The following is an 11,131-nucleotide window of genomic DNA, read 5'->3' on the forward strand; positions in this document are numbered from 1 at the left end:
TTTTCATCAAGAAGATTGCAAAAGATTTATTTGTGTTGCAAATCTATGTTGATGATATCATATTTGGATCAACCAATCAAGATTTTTGTGATGAGTTTGGAAAGATAATGGCTAATGAGTTTGAGATGTCCATGATTGGAGAGTTGAGTTACTTCCTTGGTCTTCAAATCAACCAATTGAAGAGTGGTACATTTGTGAGTCAAGGCAAGTACATCATGGACATGATCAAGAAATTTGGCATGTGTGATAGCAAAGTCATTAGCACACCAATGGGAACCAATGGCAATTTGGATAGTGATGCAAGTGGAAATATGGTGGATCAAAAGTTGTATCGGTCTATGATTGGAAGCCTACTCTATGTGACCGCATCAAGGCCAGATGTCATGTTTAGTGTATGCATGTGTGCAAGATTTCAAGCCTCACCAAGAGAAAGTCATTTGAAGGCTACAAAGAGAATATTGAGGTACTTGAAGCATACATCAAATGTTGGTTTGTGGTATCCCAAAGGAGCAAAGTTTGAGCTAGTTGGTTACTCCGACTCGGAATATGCGGGATGCGAGGTTGAAAGGAAGAGCACCTCGGGCACATGTCAATTGTTGGGAAGATCACTTGTCTCATGGTCATCAAAGAAGCAAAATAGTGTTGCATTATCAACCGCCAAAGCCGAATACATATCCACCGGTAGTTGTTGTGCACAAATACTTTGGATAAAGACCACTTTGAGTGATTTTGGAATCAAGTTCAAGAAAGTGCCATTGCTATGTGACAATGAGAGTGCAATCAAGCTAACCAACAATCTGGTTCAACATGTAAGAACAAAGCACATTAATGTCTGCCACCATTTCATAAGAGATCACCAACAAAAAGGGGACATTTGTATTAAGAGTGTAGGCACCGAAGATCAACTTGCCGATATATTCACCAAGCCATTGGATGAGAAAAGGTTTTGCAAGCTAAGGAATGAGTTGAACATATTGTATTTCTCAAATATGTGTTGATGGACCCCCACTTATATGACATGCCTCTCCTTCGAGCAATCCAAGGTAAAAGTTATTTGGAATGACATACATCTTTGCTAAGGACATGATTAGTGCATCTAGTCACATTTTCAATTTTATTAGGACCTTTCAAGTGGTTCTATTTTATTAGGCTCATTCATGAAAATCAAATGATTTTGATGTCTATATGGTATCACTATTGCTTCTATGCTTGACTTGATCTAGTGGTAGCATATGACATGTTTATGGGTTTGTAAACCTAGTGTTTAATCTAGAAAATGAGCTATAAGGGTTTAACTCAACATGGTACAAGATAACCCTTATTTGGAGGTGTGAAGAAGCTTGTCCTTGGATCAAACCGAGTTAAAAATCTTTGGCATATATTCTAGTTTGAACCAAATTTGGAACTTTGATCCTCATCCCATTGATTGACATTGATAATCTCGACCCTACAAGTAATACTATCTATATTTTGAAACTTTGTGGTCATTGATGACAAAGAGGGAGAGAAACAAAGATAGTAGTAAAAATAGTGAAAAAGGGAGAGAAACATAAAGATATACTTGATATATGACATAGGAGGAGAGAAATGAAAAAGGAAAGGGATCAATTAAAATTTTTGAGCACACAAGTAGGGGGAGCAAGCTCATGAACTTGGATGATGCATTTGAATGTGCATTTCATATGTTTGAGTGCATGGCACAAGTATTAAATTTAAACATCCATGCTTGTGAGATGTATGCTAGTTGTAAGTTTGAATGATAATATAAAAAACTAGCATGCATAGGTTATATAGTGATTTCATTTTCAAAGTGTTGTTTCCAAGTGGTATCAAGCTAACCATGATGCTAAGGATGGTATAATGGTGTACTCCGATTGGTATCACGCTTCAAAGGTCCATCTTTTATACCTTAGCATCATTTGGTAGACATTGACTCCTATATTTCCTATCTAAGCATATGTGCAAGCTACAATCCAAACTCTTAGCACATATGTAGGGGGAGCAATTGCTACCATATGGAGTTCATGAAACTTGTCCATATCCTTTTACACATGGTAAATATGCTTGGACAAGCAACATGGATTCAATTGAATTTTAATTCATATCTTTGTATAAGGGTTGTCATCAATTACCAAAAAGGGGGAGATTGAAAGCTCTAGTTTGGTTTTGGTGAATTGATGAAACCCTAAGTGCTAACCTAGTTTATCAAGTGATCATGAGATAGGTAGCACACTCCAAGTTGCGAAGCAAACAAAGATCATAGCATGATGAAGATGATGCCATGGTGATGATCAAGTGCTTGGACTTAGAAAGAAGAAAGAGAAAAACAAAAAGCTCAAGGCAAAGGTATAAACCATAGGAGCTATTTTGTTTTAGTGATCAAGACACTTAGAGAGTGTGATCACATTTAGGTTTGATAGCCGTACTATTAAGAGGGGTGAAACTCGTATCAGAATGCGGTTATCAAAGTGCCACTAGATGCTCTAACTCATTGCATATGCATTTAGGATCTAGTGGAGAACTAACACCCTTGAAAATATTTAGGAAAATATGCTAACACATGTGCACAAGGTGATACACTTGGTGGTTGGCACATTTGAGCAAGGGTGAAGAAGTTAGAGGTGAAATGGAGTTGGTCGCAAAGATGCTGGCGTCGATCAACTGACTGGACGCTAGGTCGCTTAGCGACCGAACACTGAAGGGCTACGTCCGGTCGTGTTGTCGATCAGCACAATAAGAAGTCACAGTGTGACCGGACGCTTGCTGGGTCCGGTCAAGCATGACCGGACGCGTCCGGTCGACAAAAGTCAGTTTTGGAACCTTACTGTAAACGACCGGACGCTGGGTGTTCAGCGTCCGGTCAACTCAGGCGCAGTGTCCGGTCAAGACTGATGACCACTGAAGTCGGGACATGTGGCTGACTGCAAGCGACCAGATGCTGGGGGCTCAGCGTCCGGTCAACTGACTGGAGCGTCCGGTCAGCCCGCGTTATGTCCAGTGAAGGGGTATAACGGCTCTATTTCATATGGGATTCTATTTAAGCCCCATGGCCGGCTGTAGCTCACAACCTTTGGCCATTTTCATTGACATAGCAACCTTGTGAGCTTAGCCAAAGCCCTCCCACTCATCTCCATCATTGATTCATCATCTTTGTGAGATTGGGAGAGAATCCAAGTGCATTGCTTGAGTGTTTGCATCTAGAGGTACTTGGTGTTCGTGTTTCGCTGCGGGTTTCGCTTGTTACTCTTGGTGGTTGCCACCACCTAGACGGCTTGGAGCAGCGAGGATCGTTGAGCGGAGGGTGGTGATTGTCTCCGGCTCCGATCGTGGTGATTGTGAGGGGTTCTTGACCTTTCCCTGGCGGAGAGCCAAAAGGTACTCTAGTGGATTGCTCATGGCTTGTGTGATCCTCATCTTATGTTGGTTGTGCGGCACCCTATTCAGGGTTTGGCATGTGAAGCCAATTAGCGTGTGAACCTCCAAGTGAGTGAATCGCCACAACGAGGAGTAGTTTGCCGGCAAGCAAGTGAACCTCGGTAAAAATCATTGTGTTCATTATTGATTCCGAGGTGATTGGTCTCCATTGTTATTCATCTTTGTGATTGATTGATTCCTTCCTCGACTCAGCATTATAACCTTCTTGATCACTCTCTTTACTTTACCGCAAACTAGTTGACAAGCTCTTTAGTGTAGCTAGTTGTGAGAGCTTGCTTGCTTGGTTGGTGTGGCTCTTTAGTTAGCCTTTGAGAGCACACTAACATAGGGTAGTGTTATAGCTTTTGTGTAAATAGACACTATCTAAACTAGAATTGTGGTAGGTGGCTTGCATTTTGAGTAGGCTAGCGCAACACTTGCTTCGCCTCATAATTGTCTAACCTTTTTGTTAAGTGTTGTTGTAGAAATTTTTATTAGGCTATTCACCCCCCCTCTAGCCATTAGGACCTTTCACACTCCTCAGCCACGGTCCACGCGCGGAGAAGACCGTGATGGATGAGGCCCTCCATGAGTTGGAAGGTGATGTCGAAGCGGCAACACGGATCCATTGGAGATGGGGGCAGGTGGATGTGAGCTCGATGGTGGTGAGGATGTAGAGACAGAAAACCTAAGCGATTGGCGGTGGCGGTAGTGGATGCCAAGGCAAGGATGCAAGGTATGGAATCCGAGGAGCGAACCCTTTGGTTTTATAGGGGCGACGGATGTGAGGAAACCAACCGCCCACCTAGATCTCTGCACCTGCCATGATCTGCCACAACGTCCTACCGTGGGATGTGCGCACGCAATCTCTATCCTTTTCCTCAGAAAACTTGCCGGACATTTTGCCTCTCCGTATGGGCCACGACTTGTCACGAGTAAGAAGAATACGGATCTAAAAGTGCCTCTATGGCCCGACTGGGCCTAGGAGTTCGTAGGTCGACCCATCGATGAGTTCGACAACCGCTCCAGGCGTCTTTAGGGTGAGAGGTGGAAAGGGATGGCCCCGCTAGTGGCCAGTACCCGGGCGCACAAGCGCCGAGGGCATCCCGGCCCATGTTCGAGTCTTAGCCGGTTACGATCCATGGTTTTTTTTCGAAGAAAGGTACTTAGCGCTCGGGATCGATCGAACGAACCTGAGAACTATATGGATTGATCGATGAGAATCTAGGATCAGTCACCAAGCTGACCCAAGCCAGATCCCCACGAACGGGATGCCAGGGGCCCACTCAGACTAGCCCATTAATAGCTCACCGGGTGCCATAATTTGTCCTTAAAAGAAAATCATGGCACGACTTGGCCCTCCATTTTTATCAAAAAACACTTGAGGGAAGACAATCGTAAAGACGAACCGATCCTTGACCGGGCCCCTACTACGGGAGGGGGCTCCAGGAAAGGGAATCACCGCCCCCAGGTCACGCTGTAGGCAACAAAAGAAGGCTGAGGCCTTCAGAGTCCTCCCATCTGGAAAAGCCTCTGAAGGAGTATTCTATTCCTCTGCAGGCTCAGGGGCTACTGTCGGGGACCAATACTAGAGTACCCAAAGAGAAGAAGCTAATAACCATCAACATTGATTCATTCGAGCAGTCAAGAGTGCGACTATAGCTCCAACCGACCCTAGGTGCGCAAGCTTCGCCTCGACCGACCTCTGAGGGTGGGCTCCACCTCGCCCAACACTGAGGCCACGGGCTCTGCCTCACCCGACCTCTAGGGGCGGGCTTCGCCTCACCTGACCCTTGGATTTGCTCTCCGCCTCGCTAGACCTCTGAGGATGGGCTCTGCCTCGCCCGACACCGAGGCCACGGGCTCTGCCTCGCCCGACCTCTAAGGGCTAGCTCTGCCTCGTCAGGCCTCTAGGGGCGGGCTCCATCTCGCCCGACACCGAGGTCGCGGGCTCTGCCTCGCTCGACCTCTGAGGGCTGGCTCTGCCTTGCCTAGCCTCTAGGGGTGGGCTCTACCTCGCCCGACCCTTGGGTTTGAGCTCTGACTCGCCCAACCTCTGAGGCAAGGCTCCACCTTGCCCGACACCGAGGCCACGAGCTCCACCTCGCTCGATCTCTGAGGACTGGCTCGGCCTCGCCTGACCTCTGAGGGCGGACTCCACCTCGCCCGACATCGAGGCCACAGGCTCCGCCTCGCCCGACCTCTGAGGGTTGGCTCTGCCTTGCCCGACACTGAGGCCGTGGGCTCCACCTCGCCCGACCTTTGAGGGCTAGCTCTGCCTCGCCCGGCCTCTGGGGGGGACTCCGCCTCGATCGACCCTAAGGCTGGGGGATCCGTCTCGCTCGACGAAGACCCATACCGCCGCCAACCACTCCAGGTCCAGCGAATGGGCCTGGGTCAAAGCTCTGACAGTAGGGAGGTGACCGACATGCCCCGATATAACCCGTGGCCGTGACGGGCCATACCTGGGGATTCGCATCAGGAACAGCGTCGAGCGTACTGGTGCTGTTCTGCCTAACCCTCGTACGAGCACTGACAGGTGCGTCAGTTCACCACGACGTCCGCCAAGACGGAGTGGAGTGCCACGGCCGATGACGGACAGGGCCGCGACGTGGAGCTGTCCCTGTTGACGTCTACAGGGTCGACGGGACCCGCATGATAGAAAAGGACCCGATGATCCTGGAGGACTTCTTCTCCTTCTCATTCTTCTCTTTTCCCTCCACTGTAACCCGTGCTTTCCCTTGGCCTATAAAAAGGAAGGCAGGGCGTCCCATAAGGGGCATCACAACACATAGCATCGATTCGGACTGGAACCCATCGAACCCGAACCGATCAAAACACACAAGCACACAACCGAGAAGCGACCGAGCTCTCGGCACCTGTTCGCTCCTCTCATCAGAGACTTGGGACCCATCCCTCTCTCGACCGTTTGTAACCCCTACTACGAACTTTTCGTGCTAGTAACACGAGCAACACCAACGAACTGGACATATGGACATTCTGCCTGAACCAGTATAAACCTCGTGTCCTCTTAGCACACCATCCGAGCCAGACGCGCAATATTAGAAATTTACTAGTCGGTGGCAACTCGAAACGCCGGCACATGGCATTCCAATCGAATGCTTTACGACCAGTTAAAAGCTCCAACAGTATAATCCCGAAGCTATAGACATCGCTCTTTATGCTATATGTTCCTGTGATTGTGCACCTAACAAGTTCAAAGAAGGCAACAACACACAAAATGCTGGCATATCATTTATCAGCCTAGGCATAAGTGTAATTCTGAAAGTGTAGAAGGATTCCATCACATACTCAGGTGCTTCCCAGCCAGAAGCATATTTGCGAGAATCCCAAACAGTCTCATAGTACTTATCAAACCTATTAGGGGCTTCATGTGTTGAGGCACCAATATCACCTACTTTTGCAACATCATTGTCAAAGAGAAGTATGTTGCTAGACTTGATGTTGTTGTGGATGATGGGAGGATCAGCCTTGTCACGGAGGAACTCGAGGCCTTTTGCAGCACTTATGGCAATCTTCACACGCTGCAACCATGACAGAAGTGGTCCTGGTTGGGCTCCCTTGACACCCTTTTTACCTAAAATCATGGCGAATTCGAAGAATATCATCTGGGCTTTCCGAGCTTGATACTTTGTAGATTATTTAGTAGACTAACAATGCGATTGATACGATTGGTTCAAATTTTTTAACATAATCATGACATTGCCCTATGTCTAAGGCTAACAAGAAAACACCAAATGATCAAGCTTGAAGCTTATGAAAGTAAATCTAGGGTTATTCCATACCATGAAGAATATCATACAAGGATCCCCTTGGTGCGTACTCATAAGCAAGAACACGAGTTTTCTCTTTGACAAAATATCCAAGAAGTTGCACAACATTGTCATGCTGACTCATTCCTAAAATGGCCGGAACTTGCAACACAAGTTGTCAGAAACTAATCCTTTGTTGTACATACTAAAAAATGAAAATATAATGGCCCAGGATCAAATAGGCCCAATAAGTGACCAAATTAGGCTCGTGAACAGTTCCACAGGTACTTTCGCCTAAGTGGACACAGGACAGTACCATGATTACAGTAGCACCACCGCCGGGACGGTGTTTTCTAGGTTAGTTTTAGGAAGAGTCCAGATAATGGATTTACTTGGACGTCAAGTTGGATCCTTCCTGTAAATAAAAGGGGAAATGCAACTATTTTGATAAAGCAGAGACAGGGTTTTGCTCCTCTGCCTTTTTGCTACAGTCTTCTAAACAACTCTCACTTCCTCATCCTAGGTGCCACCGCCTCTCCCCCTCCTCCATACCCTCTTTCCCTGTGCCCATGCCACCATGTCCATCGGTCAACTCCTCTCTCCCCAATAACTCGGACCCAGAAAAACAACAATTACTGAAAAAGGTGGAAAAGCAAGGCACAGATGCATGACCTGTACTTGAATTTCTTCAACATGATCAAGCTTTTTTATGGCAGATTTCTGTCCATCTTTAAGAACTGCCAAGAAAGCTTGGGCGTATGATCCCTGCCCTATAAGAAGATCAATACTGAAGTTCCTGGTTACTTCATTCAGTTCCTCTAGGGAAATGGTCGGTTGGTCGGTGTAAGAGTAAGAGTTAGATGAAGTTTAGCAGTATTGCTGACAGTGGCAGGAACTGTGTGTTGGCTAGATATATTGTTATCACCAGCTGCATTGAAGAAACGAAGAAGTAAATACAATAGGAAAAGATGATCGCTTCGCCAGAAACTCTTATTTTCTTAGAAGCACTACAATAAAACAAATATTATATTTTGATATACATGGTACACCACTTCAAACCAAAATTTAATGAACAGCGTATATGGTAAGGGTGCATTTTATTGTGCTGAAAGGTACACCTAAACCTTAAGTACTGCAGGTTCTATTTATTTTTTATGTGTGTATCTAGAAGGTTAAGCCTAACAGACCAGGACGAGAAGAGATTTCATTGCGTGTACCAGTGAGTTTGCTTCTGATACTTTGAGCTGAAGCGATAATCCGGAGACGGGAAAGTACAACATTCATTTCTGGCCTATCTTCGATATGAGGTTGTAAGCAATCAACAGCAATGGCAATGGCCTCGTGAATGAAGGACTTGCCTTGTTCATCGTAAACCTTGCCAAAAATTTCTATTGCACCATGGTCAGTTCTATAGGAATGAATGAAGTCTGTCGTAAGCACATGAACCCTCCATCATACATGTGTCGCACTGTCTTCCAAGTGATGAGCTCTAAAAGAACAACTCCAAAGCTATAAACATCAGATTTCAGGTTAAAAAGCTGACTAGAAACATCCCTTGGGTCTGAATAATACTCTCGTCCACTGTCATGAACAGTATTCTGCACAGTTGAAAGTCCAAGAAATGTTGACAAGTTCCAATTGAAGATTTTTGGCACAAAATTCTTGTTCAGAAATATATTGACAAACCTGAAATTTCCCAAGAGGCTCGAACCACACAAATCAGGACTTTCAGCTACTAATGAATGGATATGAATCAGGCCCTCTGCACACTGGACTGCTATTGACAAACGTTGATGAAGGGGAATTTTTTTCTATGGAGCAGATAGTGTCATAGAGGTTTCTGTTAGATAACAATAGAGATCCAAACTTTGACTTGGATAAATCACAGAAAGACTCGTATACACACTCTAAAATGGATTTTCCTAGGCGAAAGCCAACAACATTTGCAATGTTTTTGTGATTCTTTTGGCTCAATATGTTCATAGTGTTTAGGAACATTTCTCTCTCAGTATCGGAACATGTTTTAAGTTGTCTTACTATAACTGGACGATCCTCGTCAAGGACTCCAATGTAGAGACATTCACATGACTCTTTCCGAAAGGTCATGCGGTAGTTTTTGGTCATCTTTTTCATTTCAATTTCATTGAAAATTTTTAAATTGCCAAATTGGTCTCCCGATGTGAGTTTCTTGATCTATCTGCATAGCTTTCCTGATCATCCTTAGACTAGTAGCTACTTCAACCATTTCAGGACGTGTTTTGATGTCCCTCCGCAAGCATTTAGCTGCTAACTGTCCAATGTCTCCAAGAAACTTCTTGTTTTCTGCAACACTGATTTCCTCATCAAACATGTGCTGCACATCCTCCCCTTTTGTAAGAGCCTCATTAAAACTTTGAGCAAGGGTAATGGTCCCATCCACTGCTTTTTTCCTTGTGATAACTTCTAGCAAAACCACTCCAAAGCTGTAAACATCGTTCTTTGGGGTTAGAATTCCACTCTCACAGTATGCTGGATCAAGGTAACCTATGGAACCAATGACAGTGGAAGTTTGCTGGGGCCCATTAGCACAAAGGAGTCTTGCAATTCCAAAATCTGATATCTTTGGTGTAAGATTTTCATTTAGCAGTATGTTAGCAGGTTTGATGTCACCATGGAGAACTGGACTATACATTGAATGCATGCACCATAATACTTCAGCAACCTCAATGGCAATTTCTAGTCTTTTTTCCAAAGGGAAGGGAATCCAACTGTTAGCGCTGTTGCCATGAAGTATGCTGTTGATGTTCCCATTACAGATAAACTCCATGACAATCATTAGAGCATTTTCCTCCGTGCAGCAGCCCAGAAGTCTATCAACATTCTTGTAGTTGGGCACCGGCGCCGGATGCAGCAATCACAGAGTTTGTTGAAAGTTTCGGACAGGACCTCCCGGAGGAGGCAGTCAAGGCAATAAGGGTTGCGGCGAAGTTGGGCAACAAGGAGCTCTGCAAGGCCCTAGCTGCAATAGCAGCAGAGTCAGGGATGGCCGAGATGGAGGTCTGATGATTGTGCTCATGCAGATTTTTCGAGCAACAGTCGGTCATGTTGTTTCAATGGGCTGCACATGTGTTATTTGTGGGTCAGTGAGTTGCCACATCCAGTTTATTAGCGTTGGGGAGTACAAGACAGTGGCTAAGGTATTGCCTTAGAGAATTGGATGGAGCTTGCTGCAAGCAGGTTGTAGGCAGAGATGTTCTGGATGTCGGGAGAAAATGTTTGGGAGTCGTTTTAGGGAGTTAGAAGATGCATATGGGTTGATTGTGGAGGCCAAGTTGTTATGGCCTCTTGTTGTATCCGTAGATTGTGAGTAGTCCATTAAGTTTTTTTTGCCCAGATTGACAGTCTGTTAAACTGGGAAGTCGTTTGCGTTGCTTGCGCATGTAATTCTTTTCTCTCCTTATTAATATATACCGGCTTTGTTCCGGGTCTTTCAAAAAAAAAAACATTCTTGTAGTTTATTTGAGAGTGCACCATCACCTCCTTGGCAAACGCCTCTCTATGGGTCCCATGTATATATCTCTTTACGGCAACTGAGGATCCATCATCGAGCGTTCCTTTTGTAGACCACACCGAATGGCCCTCTTCCCAGAATAGTCTTGTATCCATCAGTAATGTTCCGTATCTCATTTTCCATGAAATATCTCAAGCTGTAGTTGTTTTCCACTCTTTGAAGCACCTGACGCCCATTATTTTGAAGGAAATCTCTGAGATTGCCCCCTGGGTAATCCATGCGCAAGCCAATAAAGTGAGAGGAATTCTATGGGTGGTTGATTGCCTGCATAACATGGTCAAATAATGTTACTATTCTTACTTGCAGTTTTAGATATAAAAAAGCTCAGCAGTGGGGAATAGCAACGCCCCCCCCCCCCCCCCCCCCCCCACCCCCACGTGTTTACTCTGAGACG

At 45.4% G+C, this 11,131-nt stretch overlaps 1 protein-coding gene across 1 annotated transcript; it reads right to left on the reverse strand.

Annotated features, from left to right (window-relative positions):
• Positions 1 to 6,593: 6,593 nt before the first annotated feature.
• LOC136515266 (uncharacterized) lies at positions 6,594 to 9,993 on the reverse strand. Its single transcript, XM_066508910.1, has 5 exons — positions 9,350 to 9,993; positions 8,646 to 8,873; positions 8,405 to 8,595; positions 7,221 to 7,334; positions 6,594 to 7,012 (listed from the first exon to the last, which is right to left on the reverse strand). Exons 1-5 carry the CDS (start codon positions 9,991 to 9,993, stop codon positions 6,594 to 6,596), a joined length of 1,596 nt encoding a protein of 531 aa, XP_066365007.1.
• Positions 9,994 to 11,131: the final 1,138 nt, after the last annotated feature.

Source organism: Miscanthus floridulus, chromosome 17, assembly GCF_019320115.1.
Source record: "Miscanthus floridulus cultivar M001 chromosome 17, ASM1932011v1, whole genome shotgun sequence".
Lineage (NCBI taxonomy): Eukaryota > Viridiplantae > Streptophyta > Magnoliopsida > Poales > Poaceae > Miscanthus > Miscanthus floridulus.